This window comes from Galeopterus variegatus, unplaced genomic scaffold, assembly GCF_000696425.1.
Source record: "Galeopterus variegatus unplaced genomic scaffold, G_variegatus-3.0.2 Scaffold2032, whole genome shotgun sequence".
NCBI lineage: Eukaryota > Metazoa > Chordata > Mammalia > Dermoptera > Cynocephalidae > Galeopterus > Galeopterus variegatus.
The window spans coordinates 19,017-43,243 of NW_007728143.1; the positions used below are offsets into that span (position 1 = coordinate 19,017).

At 37.8% G+C, this 24,227-nt stretch overlaps 2 protein-coding genes across 3 annotated transcripts in view; one reads left to right on the forward strand and one right to left on the reverse strand.

The window, feature by feature from the left end:
- The first annotated feature begins 67 nt into the window (after window positions 1–67).
- PRDX4 (peroxiredoxin 4) lies at window positions 68–13,698 on the forward strand. The gene is made up of 7 exons (XM_008580129.1): window positions 68–404; window positions 3,613–3,730; window positions 7,297–7,413; window positions 9,398–9,520; window positions 9,995–10,125; window positions 11,097–11,131; window positions 13,590–13,698. Exons 1-7 carry the CDS (start codon window positions 164–166, stop codon window positions 13,638–13,640), a joined length of 816 nt encoding a protein of 271 aa, XP_008578351.1. The 5' UTR covers window positions 68–163; the 3' UTR covers window positions 13,641–13,698.
- A 7,221-nt stretch (window positions 13,699–20,919) lies between these two features.
- The window catches only part of ACOT9 (acyl-CoA thioesterase 9), a 23,316-nt gene continuing 20,008 nt past the window's right edge, over window positions 20,920–24,227 (reverse strand). For both annotated transcript variants that reach the window (XM_008580132.1, XM_008580133.1), the window contains 7 exons: window positions 23,718–23,785; window positions 23,086–23,197; window positions 22,836–22,926; window positions 22,585–22,670; window positions 22,073–22,160; window positions 21,773–21,923; window positions 20,920–21,233 (listed from right to left, as the gene is read on the reverse strand). In XM_008580132.1, coding sequence (XP_008578354.1) covers window positions 21,145–21,233; window positions 21,773–21,923; window positions 22,073–22,160; window positions 22,585–22,670; window positions 22,836–22,926; window positions 23,086–23,197; window positions 23,718–23,785 — 685 coding nt within the window. In that variant the 3' untranslated portion in view covers window positions 20,920–21,144. The remainder of the gene's footprint in view (window positions 21,234–21,772; window positions 21,924–22,072; window positions 22,161–22,584; window positions 22,671–22,835; window positions 22,927–23,085; window positions 23,198–23,717; window positions 23,786–24,227) is intronic.

Here is a 24,227-nt window from a genome sequence, read left to right on the forward strand (position 1 = left end):
GGGGGGCGGGGAGGCGAGGAATGGGGGAGGTGGCGAGGGGGCGGAGCGGATCTCACGAGGCCACGCCCCGGTTAGAGCGGGCGTCGTGCACGCGGGTGTAGCTCCCTGGCTGCGGGAGAGGCGGTGCTCGCGCCAGGGGACGGGTTTCTGCACTCGCGTGGTCATGGAGGCGCCGCCGCCGCTTCTAGCCGCGATGACCCCGGCCCCTGGCTGGAGCCGAAGGCTGCTCCTGCCACTGCTGCTGCTCCTGCTGCCGGCCGTGGTTCTGCGGGGCTTGGAGTCAGAGGAGAGGCCTCGGACCCGCGAAGAGGAGTGCCACTTCTACGCGGGTGGACACGTGTACCCAGGGGAGGCGTCCCGAGTATCGGTAGCAGACCACTCCCTGCACCTAAGCAAAGCCAAGAGTAGGTGGTGCCCGTGCTAAGGGTGGGGGTGGGGAAAGCCCAAACACACGTATACCCTGGTTACGTACACTACCGGGGGGCCTGGGCTTGGGCGGCACCCCCGGGGCTGCTTCGGAGTCCTGGGCCGAGCTGGTTTTCTCCTAGGGGGCGGAGGACGGAGGGGGTTCCAGCTGCGAAGAAGGGGATGGTTTTCACTTATCAGATTTTGGAAGAGGTAGCGGTTACCCCAAAAGCCACAGACGAGGGAAGGAGGGTGGCCCTAGTCCCGGGCTTGTAGGCATCGAGGATGTGCAAACAAACACTTCCTCAAACATCCCAAAGTGCCTGCCTCACGTCCCGTCTCTTTTTCCAAGTACTGTTTCAGGGAAGAATACATTGATAGATTGAATAATCATTCACAGAAAGTTTGATTAGACAGAAAAGTGGCTAAACAAAATGCTCAGGTTGTCAAACGTTTCGTTGTTTTGGTTTTTTTTTTTGTTTGTTTGTTTTGTTACATCTTATACAGAAGATTATTAAGAACCACTTTCCCAAAACCTGTAAAGTTAATGGGTATTTTTTGTGTTTCTCAAAAATGAAGAGCCTGTTACAGGGTGTACTTTGGAGGGAAACGGGGTTAAAAGGAGATTGGAAGTAATGCATTTGGGTTGATGATAAACCTCGTGGCAAATTTGTGTCTTGCCATTTTGGCTTTTGATTATTTGCATTTCTGTCCAGTGTACAAAGCTAATGGCCACTTTCGGGAAGGACACGTCAGACTAAGTAAATACTGAGAAAGTTGTAGCCTGATGCATCTGGATGTCAAAAGAAGTTACCAGTGGCTATATAAACTGTCGCTTTTCAGTAACCTGCTTTTCCTGCAGATCATTTGACATTCTGTAGGTGTATATTTGGCTTTTGTGGCTCAGTTACATCACATTCTGCGACAGTATTCACAGAAAAAAGTAATGAATTCGGAGTTAAATGGGATATCCTTATGACTTAGGATAGGGTGGAAGTAATAAATGAGAAAAACTTTTGCCTCCTTAAACATTTGCAGTTCTTTTCTACTGAAAGTTAACTACTTTTGGATTTTCATTTTTAGAAAGCTAGTCTTGCACTTTTAAAATCATAGTATTTCCAAGTCCTGTTGGTTTTACTTGCCTGGAAAGATACTTTGAAATATGTCAGCCAGTTAAGTGTTTGCTGACGTTACATATATTTCCCATAGGAAACAAATCCATTCCAAAGCTGCTTATGGAAGCCAATAAATGGTAGTAAGGTAGTAGTAATAGCTTTCTTTTTACCAGCAAGCCTTTTCAAATATTAGGTATTTGCTACATTTCTGTCACACGTAGGCTTATCTAGAATTAAAGATACAAGGACTTTTATTCATAAAATAAAATATTATGGAGCCATTAAAGCCATATTTTCAAACAATTTTTAGTAATATGAAAAAATGTTCATGATAAATTTACTATTTCCTTTAAGAACAGGGAAGGGAAAAAAGGGGGTGCAACGTGATCCAAATTTGGGTATTTAAAAAGACAAAGACATCAAAATGTTAACAGTAGTTAAGTTTATGGGGATTAGGAGAGAGAGGATTTAAATATTCTTTATATTTCTCTGCATTTACCAAAATCTTTATGTTAATTATATGATTCATATTCAGGACAATTTTTGTTTTTCAACAGATGCAAGGCGTTGCTTTGGAGATTCCATTTATAGAGCTTAGAAAGTAATTGCAGTTCTTAAAGCAAGAAACCAAAATTTCCAAAATCAGTTTTCAGAACAAAATCTGTTTTTCAGGTTCTCCCAATATGCTAAAATCATTAAGAAATGTTATCGTAATAGATCATTACAACTGAGTAGCATTTTAAGTAATGTACATAAAGCATATATAGCTCAGTACCCTTCTGCTATCTAATTCTCCCTCCTGGCCTTTACTTAATCAGATCAGGCTTATTCATATAAGGTAGGCTGCTGGCTCAAGCTAAGTGATCACATTATATATTAACTTCACAGAGAAATTCATCTTCAGTTTTTCTCTATTTTCACAGTGACCATTAATGCTAGCTGTTATACAAAAGTATAAGCTTTACTTTCTAGGAACTTTGGTCAAACTTGGAAGCAAGTACTGACCTCAGTGTATGTTATGGTTCTGAAAGTATAAGTGTTATCCAAATGTGTGAACAGAGTATGAAGGTACACTGCAGACAGTCCCCACCTTACGATGTTTCGATTTACGATTTTTCAACTTTACAATGAGTTTATCAGGGCACTAGGTGCATTTTTGACTTACAATGATTTCATCAGGACATAGCCCCATGGTAAGTTGAGCATCTGTATAATCAAAGTGTGGTGGCTAGAATTACAGTACGCCCTTACAAGAGAGCAGCATAAACTGTTCAATTTCCATTATGTCACTTGAAACCTGTTCAAGGGGGGTGTCTTCAAAGCCCTCTAGGAAAATTATCCTGGGGTCTGGGATTATACACTTACGGCTTGACATATTTGCAGATTTCTCCTCCTTGAGTGCAGCAGGTCCTCCATGTGGATGTGAGAAGCTGGACAAACTAATTTAAATTAGTACATCTGGAAGACTGCATTAGAGAAAGGAAAATCTAATTATTTGAAATATAGAAAGTTGATAACTTGGAGGAGCTATAGTGAAGTATCCAGTAGGATTTAGTGCAGGGATGGAATGTAGGGGGTCTGTGAGCATGAATAGAAAAAAAGTCTGTATTTTCACTAACCCCTAACCGAAATTTAGTATTTCCCTCTATTATAAACATCAGCAACAAACCACACTAGCTTTAGCTGTACTCACTTGTACCTGTCACCAATAGGATCACAGATATTTTCATGCTACATTATGGTTATTACAGGTATCCTGAAACATCATCTACACTTGTTATTTTAGTTATTAGATCACTGCTAGATGTTGCAGTTTTAAAGTTAATAAAAGACACGTATATTACTATATCACCAATTTGTTTTTTCATATTTTGATAATTGCATTTCAATGTAATTGGTTTCCTTTGTAATTCTATATTTTTTTATGCATTTAATAACACTATTCAAAGAATTCTGTAAGCTTCACCAGACTGCCAAACAAGTCCAAAGGTTTAGAAGCCCTGATTTTTACTGATTTTTTTTTAAAGATGTCCTTCTGCCATTCCACCAACTTTCTCAGTGTTATGGAATGTGATGTCTTTTTCTTTCTTAGTTTCGAAGCCAGCACCTTATTGGGAAGGAACAGCTGTGATAAATGGAGAATTTAAGGAGCTCAAGTTAACTGATTATCGTGGGAAATACTTGGTATTTTTCTTCTACCCACTTGATTTGTAAGTAATATGTGTAAACAACAGCCAGTAAAACCTCAGTCTTAATATTTTTTCTAGAACATAAAATAGAAATTATTTTGTTCAGCTCTTGGTTCTTAAAGTTAAGCTGAGATGAGGAATTTATTCAAAAAGGTAACATCTACTATATATTTTAGAGTCATAACCTATTGACCTTAATACTTTATACTTACATTTACATGATTGTGTTATCATAGTGGAATAATTAGCTTAATGAAAATATATTCATTAAGCTCTACCTACTAAGGCAAGAAAATGGACTGATAATATTTTATAAAACATTTAAAGAAAAACTTAGGCCGTAATTCTGTTTAATGTATCTCTTTTAACTAGAAAATTAATTAACCCTTTTCTCTAGTGGTACAATTTAACTATGGCTTTGACATTTTTATTCTTTGCTGCACCTGTTGCTTTCCTGGGATCTGAACACTTTCCTGAAAGTATTGTATACTGCACAAGGAATAATACCTATTAATATAAGTTAATGGCTATTGTGGGGTTTTTTTTTCTTTAACTCTGTGACAGTGAGCATTTTTGTAGATGGTCAGAAAGTAGACGAAGAGTAAATACTCTTATACGTTAATCACATCGAGTATTTAATTATTTTGAAAAATACTATTTTAAGCGTTTTCCAAATCCTATGAAAATGAAAAGAGGCCAGAAAGAGAGTTATACCAACTTTTATCTTTTTTCTGTTTGAACTTTTTGGTTACAAAAAGTAGATGGAAGATTCCTCTGTCTTTGCCACTGTGCCTTTTTCCATTAGAACTAATTTAGAACTATGTAGAAAAATTTAAATTTGCAGGGAGGGTATATTTAAGCTAATTTCTATAGGTTGTTTCTAGACCCAGGTCAGCAAACTTTTTCTGCAAAGGGCCACATAGTAAATATTTTAGTTTTGTGGTGATCTGTGTGCAGCTACTCAACTTTACTATTGTAGCACGAAAACAGACAATACATAAACAAATGACTGTTACTCTGTTCCTTTGAAACTTTATCTACAAAAAAAAAAAAAGTAGGCTGGATTTGACCTGTGCATCAAAGTTTGCCAACCCCTGCTCTAAGCCAAATAGGAAGAATTCTCATAAAAGTTAGTACATTGAAACTAAAACAAGTTATGAATCTTCATAATACAGTCTTTTAAATTAATAAGAACTTGCTTCTTTCTGATCAATGTGCACTGTGGCTTGACTAACTAAAAACTATAATACTTAATTTCTAATAGAAATCAAAAATAGAAATCTTGATATAAAAATGATAGGCCTTCTAAATGTGTTATTATAAAACCAGAAAGTGAACATGTATATATATATATATATTTTTTTTTTTTTTAAAGATGACCGGTAAGGGGATCTTAACCCTTGACTTGGTGTTGTATGCACCACGCTCAGCCAGTGAGCAAACCGGCCATCCCTATGTGGGATCCGAACCCGGGGCCTTGGTGTTATCAGCACCGCACTCTCCCGAGTTAGCCACGGGCCGGCCCTCCCATGTCGTTTCAAAGCTGTGTTTGGATTGTATTTTGAGATTTTCTTTATAGACTGCAAAAATGGAGCTAGTTTCTAGAGCTCAAGAAGCCCTCATTTCAGAAACAAGAAAGAGCCAGATGATTGTCACACAACTCACTGGGCTGTCCTTTTCTTCCTTCCCTTGCTGTGTTCCTCACATCACACACACATTGACACTCCAGGCAGCCAACTCATCAGTAATAGAAGAGGCCGGCTTAGTATGGTGTCTTTTCTACCTACTCCCTGAATTCTTTTTGTCCTGGGAGAATGAGGCCTTGGTGTTATCAGCACCGCACTCTACCGAGTGAGCCACGGGCCGGCCCGTGAACATGTATATTAAACATTTATAATACTAACCCTGAATTTTGAAGTTAGTCTAACAAAACAGAAAAGTATGCTGCTCAGTATTTCCCTAGTGTTACTTAAAACTCCATAATGAATAAGACATATCTAATTAGAGGATGGTATTAGCAGTGGTCTTCTAGGGCAGCTAAGATAGCTTCTTCCTGTTGTTTCCATGTAAGGCTGGACTGGGCCTGGTTAGAGAAGGAAGAATTCTGGGACATTTGCCATATGTTTGCAAGGAGGAAAGTCACAAACATAACCCTTCACTCTTCTGCCAGAACTTTTTCTCTGTCTTCACTAAAAAGTTGGGCAAATGTGTCTCTAGGTAACATTTCTTAGGATAATAGGAAGGAAGGCAGAGGCTGACTGTTCCTACCCTTTAGAAAATATTAAAAATACATATTATAGCCCAGGTTTCTAGGGACATAATCCTAGATTAGAACTCTTTGCTTGCACATAGCAGTGTTGGCAGTGCTGTAGTTGAACTGAAACATTTAAAAATCCTGTATCGGGCTGTGGTAGGAACTTGTCCCCTAAGTCTGTTTTTCAAGCTTTTTTGATCATGATCCACAGTAGGAAATATATTTTTCATTGCCACCCAGTCCACATACACATTCAGTCTGTATGCCAGCACAGCCATGCTCATCATTAAAATACTGAAAAACTTGCATACCAGGTGGTAAATAGCCACGTTCCCAACCTTTTCCCCAAGTTGCCCCTACCACCTGGTTCCTTTCAGAAATCTTCAGAGCTAAAGCCGGCTTTGGGTTAAGGTTGTTAAATATTTTGAATAACACTGCTGAACACAGACACATATATGCATTTATATATACATATATATGTTTAACTTACCCTTACTATGTACAATGTATTCTCATATTTTCTATTCTTTTTCACTTTTTTAAAATGTTGGTTGGAACTCACTAAATTGGTTTAAGAAGTCCCTACCACTGTTTGAAAAATACTGCCCTTGGGCCGGCCCGGTGGTGCACTGCTACAGTGCGCCACTTGGGAGCGCGGCGGCGCTCCCGCCAAGGGTTCAGATCCCACATACAGACCGGTTCCCGCTCACTGGCTGAGCGAGGTGCGGGCGCAACACCGAGGGTTGCGATCCCGTTGCCGGATATGAAAAAAGACAAAAAAAAAAAAAAGGAAAAATACTGCCCTAGGTAATATTCTCTAAACATGCCCTTCTGACAATGTGAGGGTATTAAGGTATAAAATTCCTGGCTGCACAGGACTGGGAGACAAGGTGGAAGAGGGGCTTATCAAGAAAGAGGGAGGGGAGGACTGGAGAACATTGCTCCATCTCCAAAATACAGACATGCATCTAGCTAATAAGGCTGGTATAGGAATGTGAAAAAATAGCGAAGTTATGTAAAATTTGTATACGTCCTTTGAAAGCTGTAAAGCTACCATAAGGGAGAAGGGAACATTGGTTGACCACTGATCCATTGAGTTGTAAGAAGAAGAAACTTTGTTGAGATGTAATTGGGAACTCTAACATACATTTCTTTATTAAATATTTGATCAAATGACAATTTTTTAGACTACTCCATCTTGAGAGGTTTCATATATAAAATTGTTCTTAATGTGCAATTTTATATACTAATGGCGTTTTTAAAAATTAAGTCACTTGAAAATTGAGATATATGCTGAATCGCAGTTTTGTTTTTTGTTTTTTTTACCTTTCAGCACATTTGTGTGTCCAACTGAAATTATCGCTTTTGGTGACAGAATTGAAGAATTCAGATCTATAAATACTGAAGTGGTAGCATGCTCTGTCGATTCACAGTTTACCCATTTGGCCTGGTCAGTATCTAACACTTACATTTGTAGGAAAAAAGAATGGATAACTCTTAACATGATAGAAATATAGTCATTTATCTGAGAGTAATACAATGAGCTTGTAGTTCAATGAAGTTATGGTAAACATGCTTAAGGATTTTATAGGGCATTTCAAAATTGGGAGGAAAGTGATTTCCATAGCAAAAACCACTGAATTGTATGATTATTTTATGATAACCTTAACCTGGAGAAAAAATCTTTAAAATATACCATTTCTCTGTTACACAGATGTCTAGTATGGTAAGTCGAACTTATAATAGCTTTTATGATTTTCAAGAAGCAATAATTTTTAAAAATTTTAAAGTACTTAAAAATTCATTAATCATGAAAAGATGTTCTGCCTAATTAGTTGCAAATTATTGCAAATTAAAATGAGATGCCATTTTTCCATGTCTGATTGGCCAAGATTTAAGAGATTGAAAAAATTCATTCAGTGTTGACAAAGATGTAAAGAAATGGCATTCACACAGTTGGTTTAGCATTTCTGGAGATCAGTTAGGCATTGTGTCTCAATATTTGAAATGTACTTGTTGATGTGAGTTTTTAATAGTGTCCACAATTTTGCGCAGGAAATTTTGTGTACAATAAAGGTCATTCAGAATTATTTTAGTTTCAAAACTTAATATTCATTAAAGTTACAAATTCAAGTCACAAGTTTTTCTCCATTTACAATTACATATATACATACAAGTGTGTATGTAACATTTTAATTGGTTGGAGACCTAAAATTTAATTAATTACATTCCTTTAAGAAATTAATCCACTGGCTGGTTAGCTCAGTTGGTTAGAGCATAGCCTTGTAACACTAAGGTCAAGGGTTCAGATCCCCATACCGGCCAGCTGCCAAAAAAAAAAATAAATGAAAAACAAAAAGAAATGAATGCCCTTGAGTATTTTTAAATGCAGTTATATAGTTAACATTTTATTTCCTTCTCGAGTATCTCAATTTTCAGACAAACCTTCCCAAGTACTTCTAATATGCCAAATTCTCTTAAACATTATAAATTACTTAATATACAAATATGTACTGATTATCAAAAATATTAAAATTATAGGCTTAATTTACTTCATCATTTCTATAGTAATTCTAAATCTTCCTAGGATCAAAACACATAATCACTAAGGAAAAAGTTACATCATCCCAACTAATTTGGGATTGTTTTCCCAAGGAAATCTGAGAAATATGTTCTCAGCTGGATAGGTTTCATATCATCTAGAGATTTCTCTTTTTTTAATTTATTTTTTATTGGAACATAGTTGCAATTAACCAGAGATTTCTGTTTGCTTGTCAGAAATCAGGCTGCAGACATCTGGAGCAGTATCTCCCTGTTTTCTAGCTGCTATGTCAGTGCCCTCCTATTGGGGCACTAGCCCACATCCCCTGGTTTCAAGTTACAGAATACTTAAGTCTGAAGACTAATGCATCTGAGACTATAACTTAACTCCGTTCACTGCTCCAAGTGGAGTTTGCATTTCTTTCTCAGAATATTAAAATGTCACCTAGTTGCATCCTGCCTCTCTCTCCAGGCTTTGTCCTGTGATCACATTCTAAGGTTATGCTTATGACAGTGCATATCCTTTGACCTATCAATTCCATCTCTAGAAATTAACCAGACAAGTGTACAAAGATGAGAATACAAGGATATTTCTAATAGTGTTTATAAAAGCAAAAAAAAAAAGGAACGTTTAAATGACTATCAGTAGAGATTAGTAAAACATAGTATGTCTGTACATTAAAACGTATTGCATATATACCCATATTTAGTGTTTAAAGGATATGAATATATTGTTAAGTGCGGGGGAAAGGCAAGAAAATAGGAAGTATGTTAGCTTGTTTTTGTTAGAGAAAAGAATGTGTGTGAATGTACATATGCAGAGAAAGAGTGCTGACTGTTTTAATATATGCCATTTACTTAGCTCTGACAGGTAAGTGTTGTGTTTGTTACAGGATTAATACCCCTCGGAGACAAGGAGGACTTGGGCCAATAAGGATTCCACTTCTTTCAGATCTGACCCATCAGATCTCAAAGGACTATGGCGTATATCTAGAGGACTCAGGCCACACTCTTAGGTACCTTTCAGTAGTTTTACATTATGACAAATCAAAGTATATTTATAATCCTCCTTAAAACAGATGTTATTTATGAGTTAAAAAATACAATTGGTGAGTACCCTACTTAAACTATGTTAGAGTCATAGAGTGTTAGAGCTGGAAGATTAGAAGTCTTTGAGCAATGCTGTCATTTTGCAGATAAAACAGTCCAATTCATAGAGTTCCATGAAGTTAGCCAAAGTTATACCATTGCTTAACGGCAGAGCCCAGACTTGAATCCAAGTCCTCCACTTCCTTGTCCATTTCTTTTTCCCAAACTGACTCAGTAATGTGTTTTCCTAAATATGAGTGTACTTCAAGAAGTTCACTGAAAGATTCATATTATCTTTTAATTTTGTTTTTCCATGAACTTCTTGAAGTACCCTCATACAAATACCAGCCAGCTGCCCCCCTCTGCGAAAAGGAACAACCTCTGCTATTCTTGTTTTACAGAGGTCTCTTCATTATTGATGACAAGGGAATCCTGAGACAGATTACTCTGAATGACCTTCCTGTGGGTAGATCAGTGGATGAGACGCTACGTTTGGTTCAAGCATTCCAGTACACCGACAAACATGGAGAAGGTACCCTTCTGTTCTAACCTTTTGATTTTTTAGTTTGAGAGAGAGCAGCATAATCGGTTTGGTTTCTTATCCTAAAAGTAATTTGGATGGTTCCAAAGATTTCTGATTGTTTTCAAATTATCAGCAGATCTTTTTAGCAGACAAAATTATTATTTAAGTGCTTTTTACAAAATATCACTAGTATATTCTGCTTACTGAATAAGATGTAAAAATATTCATTATTTGCATAGTCTTTTTTAATAAACTCAAAGAGAAAAGTTTTTGTTACTGCAGTTTTTCAAATTATGTTTCTATAAACTTAAAATTTGTGCCAATCTAGCATCATTTAGTAATGTAGGTCTTATTTGCATGTTTATATTATTGGATTTAGCTGATTAAATAATGTAATCCCCAGGGTTGTTCAGAATCACACTGGTAATCTGTCAGTTCATCCTTTCACTCCAAGTTTTAGCAGCAACTAACTGGAAAAAGTCAGACGTTAATAAAGTTGGAAAGTTTGGGAATCTGGTGAACTGAAAGGTCTGGGCATGGCAAAAATTCCTCTGAGTTTACACAAACTTCAGTAAGCTTGTCTGCCACACATCATGCAGTATTTTGTAGATGCCATGATTTTCTGTTTGTCAAAAGAAACTTTAGAATGCATCCTGATTCAGGAACTGGGTTACATTTTTAAAAGGAATATACAATGTGTTCTGGTTTATCAGAGTGACATTCAATGTGGTTTCTTATATCGTAAATGTAACTAAATATAATTGGTAAAAATGAAATAGAGTCGTTGCCTGCTGCTAAGCTCCATGACTAAAATTCCTTGGTGCGAGCAGACAAACTAACAAGTGCTCGGTGGTCTAGAAATGTTCTTATTAACATATCCTATTAATTCAGTTTCATATGGAAACAGAAAAAAATCAGGAGTTGCTGAAGAGAATTGAACTGTTTTTAAACTTCCTTTTGCCCATTTTTGTTCCTTTTAGTCTGCCCTGCTGGCTGGAAACCTGGTAGTGAAACAGTAAGTCATATTGATTTTTCTGTTAAAGGGATAGCTGGAGCCAAAAAACAAAAGCCAACCTTAGGATAATCTTTCCTTATAATAGAACTGTCTTGGTTTTTGTAAATAAAGTAAACATTGCTAAGCAGAGATCATAGAATACAGACATCCTTCAGACTATAGGAAGAATAGCTGAAACTGGAGAAAACAGAATATGGGGCTTAATGCTGTGAATTTTAAAGCCAAGTATCCAGAGAAATATACCATTCAAAATCAAAAACAAAGGGCAGAGTGGAGACATAGTAGAATAAATTCAGTAGTCTTGGAGGTCATGTATGGATTCTTCCTATATTGTGAGCAAAGAAAACAGTCACAAGCAAAACCTTTCTATATGTAGTAAAAAGCTTTTGAGAAAATCTGGCTTCATTAACACTGAAGCTAAAGATTCTCTCCTTGTGATTGGAAGAAATAAAAGATTAAAACAGGTACATTCTTTCATTTAGGGAGGCTGAATAATTTATAGACAATCCCTGAAGTAGTCTCTGGCCAAAATACAATTTGGAAACTTGCTTGAAACTTTTTTAAAATAACATATTTATCTTCTAAAAGTCAGGAATTTTTCACAAACTGTAGTTAGGAAATTGAAAACTACTAAAGCATTAGAGGAAGAAATCATTATCTTAGGATAATAGAAAAATACAGACTCTTAAGACTTTCTTCCTTAACAAATCAAAACAAAGAAACAAAAGAAAGCAAAGTACCATTAGCCATAGACAGTCAGAGGTAGAAGTTACTCTCTGACCTCAGGTGTGCCCACTTTCTATTCTCTGAACACACTAAGCTGGTTCCTGCCTCAGGGCCTTTGCCCTTGTTCTCTCTGCATTGCTGTCTGCATGACCGGCTCCCTCATTTCACTCACGTTTCAGCTCAAATGTCACCTTAGAAGTCTTTCCTCACCACTTTATCTCCACTACAGGCACTATCCCATCAACATATTTTTAAAAGGATTTACCGATCTAAAATTAGAATTAGAATATAACTCCAAGGGCAAGGACCTTGGCTGTGTTATTCACTAATTAAAACTGTCTGGCTGTCGTAATAGTTGAATACTTGCTGGATAGCAGGTGTTCAATAAATGTCAGTTGAAAGAATGACCAAACACATAAATACATACAATTGTTACTTGTCCATTAAAAATAAAATAAAAAAGAATGACCAAACACAGTATGTGGTAATACATGCACATTTTTCTGGAGGGAGAGGCCATAGTTTTGACCAGAAAGGGGCTATGTGGCCCCCAAAAGTTAGTTAAGTGGATAGTCAACGTGGTTTCTGAAATGTACAGTACTCATCCTGTGATACCCTTCAGAGTTAATTTGTACTTCTTGGGAGCTCTCACTGATCTCTCGGGACCTGGGTACTTAGACATGTCTGTGATTGGTGGCTATGGTATTCATCAGTCACAGTTGATTGTGCTACACCTCCAGGGAGAAGCACCCCCCTACCTTGAAGACCTATCCAGAAATGCTTTTTAAGGCATCTTAAGCTACTTTTTAAGCCAGCAGCTTCTGATTCATATTTCTATCTGTAAACTTCACAATCAATAAATGTTTAGTAACCTGATGACTAATTTATAATTTAAAGTATCTAGTGCTCAAAGTACCTTAGCTTCAAATCCCCTTTGAGATCCATCAGATTTATGTAGAGATAAGTAAGTTGGTATAGTAACATTAACTTTGACCTCAAAGGAAAAGCTGTTTCACAAACCCATGAGAAATTGGTTCAAAGTCAGTGAATTATGGTGATTACAATTAGGTTATTTTTTATATCTAAAGACAGATGTACTTTACCTATAACTAGCAAGTAACATAGTTAATGTGAGATCAAATTATATTGGAAAAAATTTTTTAAGTTTATAACAGGTTTCAAAATACTCTTGGAGGGAGCACTTTTTCTTTCAGAATATGTATTCATTCACTAGTTATTGAAGGTAATGCTTGATGTTGTGTTTGAGGTTTTTTTTTTATTACTTGCAGTTTGAAATTTAAAAGTTGCATTCTAAGCCTCCAAAAAATTCATTTGGTAAACCCTTAGTGAACACACTGCTGCCCCCTTTTCAGGGTATTGTGGCATATCATCATTTAATAGCAAATGATTTTTAAAATACATTAACATCTGTAGCCATGCTCTCAATGTGTTTGATTTAATTAGATCAAACCTGAAGATGCCATGAAAGCCTGGTGGCCAAGAGAAGAGCTGTAAGTAAATTTTGGGGTGCTTGAGTACAGATGTTAATTTATTAACAAATAAATTATTTGCCTTTCGGGATAGCTGAGAGTAGTAGGCAGGACAAATCCTATATACAAAAGTAATCTTTATATCTTCTTTTGTCAAGAGACAGGCAGCTAATGTCAGACTACTAATGACATCCTTTGGCTTTTAAAATTAATAATTTTGCTTTTTTGTTTTGTTATAACAGATAATCCCAGATCCAGCTGGAAAACTGAAGTATTTTGATAAACTAAATTGAAAATTACTTCAAGTCATGATGTTTGAGAGTTCTCAATAAAGTTCACCATTCATTACCACATTGTGTTACAGTAGTAATTTCTTGGAGAATATAAAAATCCATGTCACGATCCAAAGATATTTAGTTCAAGTTAGACACTGATGCTAAAAGAGAAGCAGTTATTCTCTACCATTTCAAAGTAAGAATTGTCAGATTGAATCAAACTAATAACAGCAATAATAACTAACATTTATGGAGTACACGCCATGTGCCAGGCTTTGCGTTAGCAGGTTAGGTGTGTTATTTCATTTAATCCTCACAGCAACTCTTATTTAGATCAGATAAATTACCAAAGTCACATAGCTAGCCAGCAAAGGCTAAAATATCAGACTCTGAACCCAGACAGGCTAATTCTAGTTTCTGAGCTCTTAACACTCCGCCGTGGCACACCTCTCCATACCTTTGAGGGTAGCAGTAAAGAACAGGTTTGTGAGCACAGTCACCTTCCACTGACCCCTTAGCTCACTGTTCTGTAATAACATAAAGCCCTTTGTCCCCCGTTTTCTCTAAATTCACATTTTCAACTTGTACCAGATTTATAAGTAACAAGTTACATGTTTATAGTTTAACAAATAAAAGTTGAATCCCTAAATATATGGTAGCTAGCTCTTAACAAATGGCCATATACAAAGCTGCTTCATATTTAGTTTTAAACAGCAAAGCAACTTTTACCAATCCCATTACTAATGTAACATAATTTTGGCATAATGTTGTACATTTATGTAAAATGCTAAAAATATATTTTAAAGATCTGCCTTCCTGAAGCAGCTTACAGTTTTTTAATTAACATTTAAAAGCCAACTCAAATACCCAAATTCATCTAAATCATGCATTTGTTCGTATAGAAAATATTTTATTACCTACGCATGTGCAAGGTACTTTGCTAGGCAATAGGAATAAAAGATATGACACAATCCCTTCCCTCAAGAAGCCCACAGTCGTATAAACCCCCAGTCTTATAAATGAAATCAGCATGTAAAAAAAAGGAATTGCAATACAAGGTAATAAGTGCTGAAAACCCCACACCTGTAGAGGCTCTAAAGCAAGCATGAGCAGCTAAAAGGAAAGAGGAGGTGAGGAAAGGTTTCACGGGGGTGGGGGGTTGCCCATTTCCTGTTTCTCCACTGAAGGCCATATCACCTGCAAGTAGTCCTCACCAAAAAAATACAGTACTTGTGGCCCAACCTCAAGAGACAAAGCACTGACTGGTCTTCCTCTCTCACAGTTATCTACTTGGAAATGGCACATACTTTAGAGTTGATTGGCTAGGATCAGGGGTCCGGTGTGTAGCCAGGGCTAGACGGAAGTTAAGAATTGAATCTGTGGTCTTCATTTCGTTAACGTCAAGCTCTGGCCATTTGTACAGTTTGGTCACGACATCAGAAACAGGATTTGCAATTTTTCTTTTAAAGGGAGTATACTGCACTGTAGTCCACAGGCCACAAGATGGCACCCATCTCACAGAAATCAAACAGCAACTTGCTTAGTCCTGAGGCCCCCTTTCAGGCTAAACTAAGAGCAACAACTTGCTCTCAGATGATTTTTTTACAAATCTAATTTTTTTTTAATGAAAAACAACTTAAAAATTCAACAATTCAAACATAAGTACAACTCAAGAGGGTATCTTAATATGTACTAAATGTACTCCTTCCATCCATGATGAAAGGTCAAACTTTTTGACCATGACCCAGTTGGGACTACATTTTACATTGTGACCTACCTAGTATGCACACAGATGTATGTACCATGCACGTGCATAACAAGTGTCACACGACACCATTACTATGCATGATGCATCTTATTTTGTTTTTTTAATGTTCACAGCCCACTAAATTTTATGACCCACTAATTTCAAACCCATAGCCTGAAAATAAACATATTTATATGCACATTTTTTTACATATATATATTAAATGTATAAAATCAGGATACCACTATGCCCGGTATATCAATACCTTTTCACGTGTAATTTTCATTTTACTTCCATTATGGTTTTGTTCATTTGTTTTACTATTGACTCTATTAAAGGTACAGAATTTCTGACAAAACCCAAAATTTCTCTACGCTTTCTTTGGTTATTATAATCCTTTCTCTCTGGGGATTAATTCCTCGATGTCTCTGGTTTCCTAAGTGGTTTTCATAAGGGCTTGTTTTATTCAGGCTCCAATTTTTTTAGCATATACATCTTAAATGGGATTTTATTTTTAAGATGATATGTAACATATTCATAAAAATATTTCACTAACTGAACAACTGAATCATGTGAAGGAAGAATACAGGCCTAAATCAGAGACTCTGGAAAGAGAAAAAGGTACCCCCTCCTTCTGTAGGGGAGGAAACAAGACCTATAGAGATTAATCCTCCGCCCACCTCCCAGAACTAGCTGGTTGCAAAGGTAGGTGGGACACCGCAGGGTAGACATTCAGGCGGGCACCACTTCTCACGTCACTCTGACTGCCCAGAAACCCACATACTGGATCAAAGGACCCCCAAATCCACCTCAGATTGATTCCCTTAAATCAAAATAATCTCATGACACAACAGTTTCATCAAGAAGTAGTGTGATTAGTCAAGGACTCCTGAACCCATTTTTGAACTTTCCAAATCCCTACTTTTAAATTTTTCTTTCCTGTTACGTATGTTACAATACATTCATTATTTGTTGGCAAGGGAAAGGAAAGAAAACATTCACAAGTTAATTTAGAGAGTCAATCACAATTGTAGCAAAAGTTTTATCCCAAGAGGGAATTAAAACAAATGCCGAAAATATTTCAGCCATCCTCTCATATGGTTAAGACCCCACTGCATTGATATATACGTATATGGCATTCTTTTTTTTAATATTCATCATAACAGCTGAGAAAATATGTAAAAAATATGGCAAAGAACCAAAATTCTAGACCTACTCTGGGCCTACCACACTTAGATACCCTTACACGGTGGGCTTTGGGAAGTTACTTTCCCTCTCTAAGCCTCAGTTTCCTCACCTGCAAAATGTGGGTAATAATGGTATTGACTTCAAAGAGTTACTGTAATAATTAAGTGAAAATACATTTTAATGTCATTAAACAGTGCCTGACATATAGTAAAAATCCAATGTGTTAGCCATATATAAAATTCTTATTTTGTGATTACATCTTGTAACTGATTTTTTGCCAAGTTTATGCCACACTTTACTAACATACAAGTTGCCATGAGGTTCTGTAACCAAATAAAGAATCCCCAATTCCTTCCAAATGTTTTCATGCTAAACCATAAAGCATTATTGAATTTTAGCTTTGAGCTCCTGCCCAGAAACTGAAATCAGTAACACAACCTCGTATTCTCTGTATCAAAATAGAGGCAAATATCTTATAAACTAACCTTTACCATCCTCCTGGTGTTCCTTTCACCTCCCTCTTTTCGTCTGTAAAGACGGTCATAATGCTAAAAGATTATTATTCAGAATTTGTGGTAAAGGTAAATGCATTGTGACAAGTTAACATTGTATAAATTATCAGCAGTGACAGCAAGCAATTATACTCCTGCTAAAAAGCAAGACTGCCAACACTTAAAAGCTGGAAAGGTCAGTCCGATCTAAAATGTCATCCAAAATTTGGTTTTAAGAAACATAATACCAATATTTGATTCTTCATAGGAAAAGAGGGCATAACGCCTTACTCCTTGCATAATATATTAGACTGCCTTTTCATGTTACAAAATAGAAATATAGAGTATGTTCCCAGCTTTGTAAAAGTTGTAATAGTTCCTAGTGTGTTTGATTTGTTCATAGGTATTTTTTTTAAAAAATGGGCCCATGGTCAAATAGGTTTCACAAAAGCTGATTTTAAAAAGTGAAGAAGTTTTTTTTATGGCCCTATTTTCAGTCTTTCATAAGCTAATATGCATTATAAAATACCCAAGGAGGGTTACACCATGCAGTGGTTCCCAATATTACTTGTCAATAAGACCTTTATAAAAGAGCACCTCACGGGGCCGGCCCAGTGGCACACTTGGTAGAGTGTGGCACTTGGGAGCGCAGCGGCGCTCCTGCCGAGGGTTCGGATCCCATATAGAGACCGGTCCACTCACTGGTTGAGCGCAGTGCGGGCGCGACTCTGAGGGTTGCGATCCCATTGCCGGTCACGAAAAAAGACAAAAAGGAAAAAAAAAAAGAGCACCTCACTAGCACCAGTGAGGAATTCACCCAGGAAAGACAAATGGATACTTGAAATTACTTAGCCCTTGCCATCTAGCCCAAGATACCATCACTTTTTTTGAAAAGTGAAACTTTTTTTGAAACTTTCTTCTTAGCAGCAACCTCTCAATCAACAATGTCAATGTAAAAAGGTGGGGCCTTTTCCCAGTACTAATCCTTCTCAACTTCAATGACACCATTCATCATTCCTTCCATGAAAATGGCTTTGAGAGGCAGAAGAATGGTGTGGTTAAGACCTGGGAATTTGTCTGGCTGCTCTTAGAGCCCTTGAGCCACCATTTAAGAAATCTGACCAGCCTGCTACACAGCCCCCACTCATCCCAGCCACCCCAGCTGAGGCACCAGATGTCCCAGCCCAGACGGGATCCCAGCTGGGCTCCCAGCTGAACACAGCCAAGTGAGTGACCCCAGCCAATGCCACATGGAGCAGAAGAACCTCCCATGTGAGCCCAGCCATCCCACAGAATTAAATATATCCTTAGAAAGATAAACTGCACAAATTCGTCAAAAAGAAAAATAAAATATTGGAATCCCAGGAGAGTGGGGTAAAAATTTAAGTTCTTCAGGAATAGAGTTCCATGGAGCTCCTGTTGGAGCTCTATTCCAAGAGATGAGAGAAAGCAGATCACACCAGATAGAATGCAGGTACCAAAGGGAATATGTAGACAAAGAATTTTCTGGTTTCAACAGAAAGAAAGATCCACAACATCACAGGAACATGCCCAACATAGTGCAAAGCATACTAGAGTGAAGAAAACTCTTCTAAAGAAACCAGTGATAAAGACACCATCCTCAAAGACTGCACATGGCAGAAATATCTAAGCAAAAACCAAGAACTTGGCAATAAATGCCTGAAATAAAATCAGAACCTCAGCACAGACTATTAAATACAAAACAATGTCCAACCCATGTTAGGAAGCTCCATGCTAGACACTCAGCCATACTGGTACTGGTTAAAAGTTCTCATCTATTCCTTAAGGAAGAGGGACAGATGACTAATAACCCAGAACCTACTGTATATCCTTTATAGTTTGCTTCATTTCCTCTTCTTAAAGTCCTGTATTAAAAATAAAGACCTATAGTTCTTATAAGTACCTGCATCGGTGGATGATAACAGATTTGGGGTTAAGATTCTGATATCCAAAACTGCTTGAACAATTTAATTAAAAAGACAATAATGAGTTTAAATCCAATCTCAGTAGAATTCAAACAAAGGCAATTAACAAATGTCATTTTTCACCTAGCGAAATAGCAAAAATGTTTTCGAAAGGAAAGATAAAATTTGGCGAAGTTTAGGGAAACTGCTGATGAGTAAGTGAATGTGTGCAACTGTTCTGGAAGGTTATGTGAAATACATATTCAAAGCCTCCAACATGTGCATACTATTTGACCTAGATGGCTCACTTGCCTACATTTTTCCCAAGGAAACACTTTAGGGATCAAATGTTTTAGGTATTTAGGATATTTACTGCAACACTGTTTATAATACAAAAAAAAAAAATGTTTAGAAAAAGCTTTCATATACAACAAATGGTTAAATATATAATGTATAATGTATACAATAGCACACAGTAAGTCTCTTAACTGAACTCCACTTAACACATTCACAAAACTCTCCAGGGCCCTTCCTTTCCCATTAGCCACCTGGCCCCACCTGTCCCTACATCATAGGTAGATGTGCAAGATGCTGTATTGAAGGGCCAGTAAATCTCAGGATGGTAGTACAGCATGAAGAGACAAGCTACTATATATTTTTTTTTTCTTTTTTTGTGACCGGTAAGGGTATCATTACCCTTGGCACGGCGGTGTCCGCACCGCGCTCAGCCAGTGAAGCACACCGGCCATCCCTATGTTGGATCCGAACCTGCGGCCCCAGCACTCCCAGCCCCGTACCGCACTCTCCCGAGTGAGCCACAGGGTCGGCCCAAGCTACTATATATTTAACTTATGTTTAATTCTATAAGTTAAATCTGCATGCCTCCAAGAGATAGTTGTGTTTGTTCCCATGACTATTTATGCTCAAGGTAATTGTTGATATTAACTGTGATTCAATAAATATTATATAAACTAATATAAAATTTGTTAAGAAAGGCATTCCAGCTAATTCCAAGGCAGAGCCAAATTTGTGACCACTGATCTGGAACCCACACTAAAGACTGCTTCCTTCTTGGAAGGATCTTTTTCAGAGATTAATTTTTTCTTCTATGTAGCCTGTTTTTTACCTCTCCTAAATTTGATCAAGTTCCCCTCCCATCAAGGAAGAAACTGTCTTGGCTGAAGATTAATGATTGAATGCCTTCCTCTGTGTTCCTAGGTCTCTCTCACACACACACACACACACACACACACACACACTTCATGGAAAAATAGAATTAAACAATCCTATCCAACAATAATATGAATCTCTCCATTAACTTTTTGAAGTACCCTCATATCAGCTCATTTATAGCTAATAAAGTTCATGTGTCAAGTGCTGAGGCTAGTGCCTACCTAGCAAATGGCAAGTGCTCTATAAGCATAAGCTGCTATTGTGATTATTGTTCCTGTTTTTTAATCAGATATATCCCATCCAGCCCCTACCTAGCACGGTGTGCTGATAGCTGTCTGGTGAATGAAAGAATGAATAAATGGTCCTGTGTTTCCTCACCTCGACCATCTCTGAACACTTCCTCGTGATATGGCTTTAGATCTAAAGCTTCCCACAAATCTTTACAGTTGCTGTATCTTTTGTTCAATCCCTTTACCCCAACTTTTCATCTACCCTCTGCTAACAAAAGCTGGGAAACAGAGGGAAGCAAAATACACAGGAATCATGTTGGTGGGCTTTTAGATGACACAGGGGAACAGGTCAGGTTTAAAGAATGTCATCCGAAGTTAAAATAAAAATAAAAATAAAATAATGTCATCCAAATGCCTTGGTAGGAAACCCTGTATATTGATCGTTGTAATATGTGTAAGAAAAAAAATGTGTCCAATTGTGTAAACAGTCATTCTGCCCTAATTCCTTTAGCGGGTGGAAGGCAACGTGGTAGATTCACAAAATTGTTTTGAAAGTATTTATTGTTTAACAGCTCTTTCTCCCCTCAACCCTATCCAACTATTCTCTTCATTCTCTTGTTCTGCTTTTCTGATTATCCTAAAAGCTGAATACATTTCTCCTTCTCTATGGAGGATGAGAAGCAACACTGAACCAATATACTTGACCAGGCCTTCATCAGGCACTACGTTATGTGGATGGAGTGCTGGTTTTCAACAAGTGAGGTTTTCCTAGGGCTCCACAAGGCAGTCCTTTTCCAAGGTCACCGGGGCACTCATGGAGTTGAAATGCCGCTGCCCATCCAAATACAACATGGACTCTGAAACACAAGAAAGATAACCCTGGAGAAACTGGCAAGGCCTCAGAAAATCATCATACAAACACAAGCCTACTTGGGAACGCTGGGACAGCAATGAGAATGCGAAAGCAGTGATGGAGATGCACGTGTACTGTTGAGCCAGGGAGCAGGCCACGACTCCCATCCCTTTCCTTTCCCAGTCACTGACTACCAGTGGCTGGTTGCAGCTGGCACTGCAGACAACACCCAAGAGCGCAGAGCAGCAATAGCCACCAGAGAGCCACGAGGCATTTTTGGCCTTCAGGGTTGCAGAACCTCAAAAGCAAAATCTCCTAAAAACATGCTCTTGGGCTGACAGGCATTAATGCGCTTCCTACGACAAAGTTTGTTTTGTTTCTTTTTTGGTAGCTGGCCAGTACAAGGATCTGAACCCATGACCTTATGAGGCTGCACTCTAACCAACTGAACTAACCAGCCAGCCCCTACAACAACTCAAAAGGAGAAAAACTTCTTCAGAAGTTCTTCCCTTCATTGGGGGACAAGCAATAATCACTGCTTACCTCCGTATGTTCTGGGGAAAACCAAGGGCACTTCTTTTTCTGACATGAATGTGAAATGAAAGACATTGGTGGTTGTATGCTCTTTATTCTGAAGAGAAGCCACTTCACTGTGTACTCTGACTTGAATATAATTGTTCTGAGTAAAGCATACCTAACAGATTACAGACACTATAGTTAGTCAACTGCATTAGGAAGGGGGAAAAGACAGTCATAAGATAAACAGGGGTTTTAGAGTACAGAAACTTCGGTTCTAGGCCCAAATGACAAAAACCTGTATTTCATCTCTCATTACACGCCTACCTGGGAAGAAAGAAAGAGCAATGAGCCAACCTCAACTGGTTTCTGAAACATGATATCATCCACTGCTACCACAAATGGTCGGGAACCACTATTGGAAAAAGGCAGAATTTGGGGTAAATTGCAACACTCAGGTGATCTCGATTTTTTCCCTAACAACCAGCTGAAGCAAAATAAAAATAAACAAAGAATAAACTTAGAGAAGGGGGAAATGATCATACCAGCAAGGAATAAGAGATGCCAGTGTAACTAGATCAGGGCCAAAATCACTATATCTTTTCTCTTCTATATATTATTGCCATATCTTCTCAGCAGGTCTTCAATGTACTAACTTACAAAGTCAGAACAAGAACAATAGCCTTCTAAGAAGATCAAACTCAGCTAGTATCAGTGTGGTATTCATTTAAAAACATAACATATTCCCAAAAACACCTAGTCTCGTCCAAAATGTTTCATTTCAGTGGGGTGGAATAAATTGCTTCTCAGAAGTTAAGACTGCCTTAAATCCAACTCACCCGAAGCTACAAGCAGTAGCCCATGCAAGTTCATATGCTTTCCTCATAAGGAAACCTCCAAAGATCCTATTGAAAATGTTCCGCTCCTATAGGACATAAATATTAATGAATACAAACTTATGGCCACCCTAGTATACAGAACAAAGGAATTAACAATGCCATAGAACGAAGGTCAGTTTAAAGGTATGTCAAGTCAAACATCATGAATGTAAGCTATCCTATTCAGAAGATTTCTCATTAAATTACAATACCTGAGGGTGGCAAATTTCCAAGCTCTTCAGTTTTGAATTTTCCATCCACACTGCATTAGAGGGCAAAACTCGACTCCGAAAACTTATAGTCCTGTACAAATGGAGATTTATTAAACCCCGTTAATGCCATGGTTTTACTGCTGAAAAGGAAAAAAATTGTGAACAATTCCCAATATGCTCAGGCAAGCATGGCTCTGGAGAAGGCCAAGGTTTAAATGCTTTCCCTTGGAATCTCGCCATCCTTACTTACTTTGGATCCAGTGTGTTAAGAAACATCTCATGGATGGTGTTCCTCTCCTCAGCACTGGGAGCCATTTTCAGTAATGATGTCGAGCTGAAGGCAATCCTTCTCCCCTTGTTCACTGGAACATGGGAGAATAGGAGCTATGATCAGGACAGTCACAGTACAGCACACGGGGTCCTGACCTGGAGTGCCTTGGGTCCTACAAAGGCAGTATTTCAAAATTTCAAAACCCCACCAGAAATTATACATGTATCCAAGAGAAAGCTGCAGAGGCCACATAAAACTTCCAATGAGTCTTTGCTTTCAGATAGAAATTATATTGGCTCAGTGAGAGACCACTTGTTGTCATTCTGATCTACAGCCCTGACTGGCAGTTATCCCGTTAATCTGCATTTCCCATTTCATTAAAAATGAGAAAACCAATTAATTCACTTAATAAATATTTTCTGATCAATAAAATCATTCAAGATATGGACTCCAAAGAACAAAAAATAAGGTATTTTTAATACCAATAAATTCTTGGCATGAGTAAGACATTTGACTGGTATAAAGAGTCCACATACAATCTTAAATAATCTCTTCTGCAGTGTGATTAATGTGCTTTTTAAATTTATTTTATTATAAACAAATTAATATACATTCTCCTTGTCTAAAGAGCTCTTCTTCCTCTGGGCTTTCAGGGATGAGTGGATTTACAAATGCCGGCCTAAAGAGAAGAAAAGAAAAGAATACAATATAAGATGTGCCATTATCTAATAAAAGTTGAAGATGACCAATTTCCCATTAGTTTTAAAATCTTCTACTGTTCCTCATGCTTACTGCCTCGCACATGACCACTGAGAAAATTAAGGGAGGCTTCTAGTTATAAACTTACCTGTACAGTAGAAAGTTCACATTATAAAAAGGATACTGCCGCTTGCCAAAATGTTTAACCTGATTCTAATCATGAGGAAACAGTCAAATACAGGATGTAGAACATTCTACCAGACAACTGCCTTGGACTTATCAAAAATGTCAATGTCAAGAAAGACAGAAAATGGGCCGGCCCGGTGGCGCACTGGATAGTGTGCCGCTTGGGAAGCGCGGCGGCGCTCCCGCCCGAGGGTTCGGATCCCACATACAGACCGGTTCCCGCTCACTGGCTGAGC

What these genes read in the sequence shown, in the direction of transcription:
- PRDX4 (XM_008580129.1), top strand. Translation starts at nt 164, where the DNA reads ATGGAGGCGCCGCCGCCGCTTCTAGCCGCGATGACCCCGGCCCCTGGC. An exon ending in GCACCTAAGCAAAGCCAAGA is followed by an intron (nt 405 to 3,612) that starts GTAGGTGGTGCC and finishes TTTCTTTCTTAG; the next exon opens with TTTCGAAGCCAGCACCTTAT. An exon ending in CACCGACAAACATGGAGAAG is followed by an intron (nt 10,126 to 11,096) that starts GTACCCTTCTGT and finishes TGTTCCTTTTAG; the next exon opens with TCTGCCCTGCTGGCTGGAAA.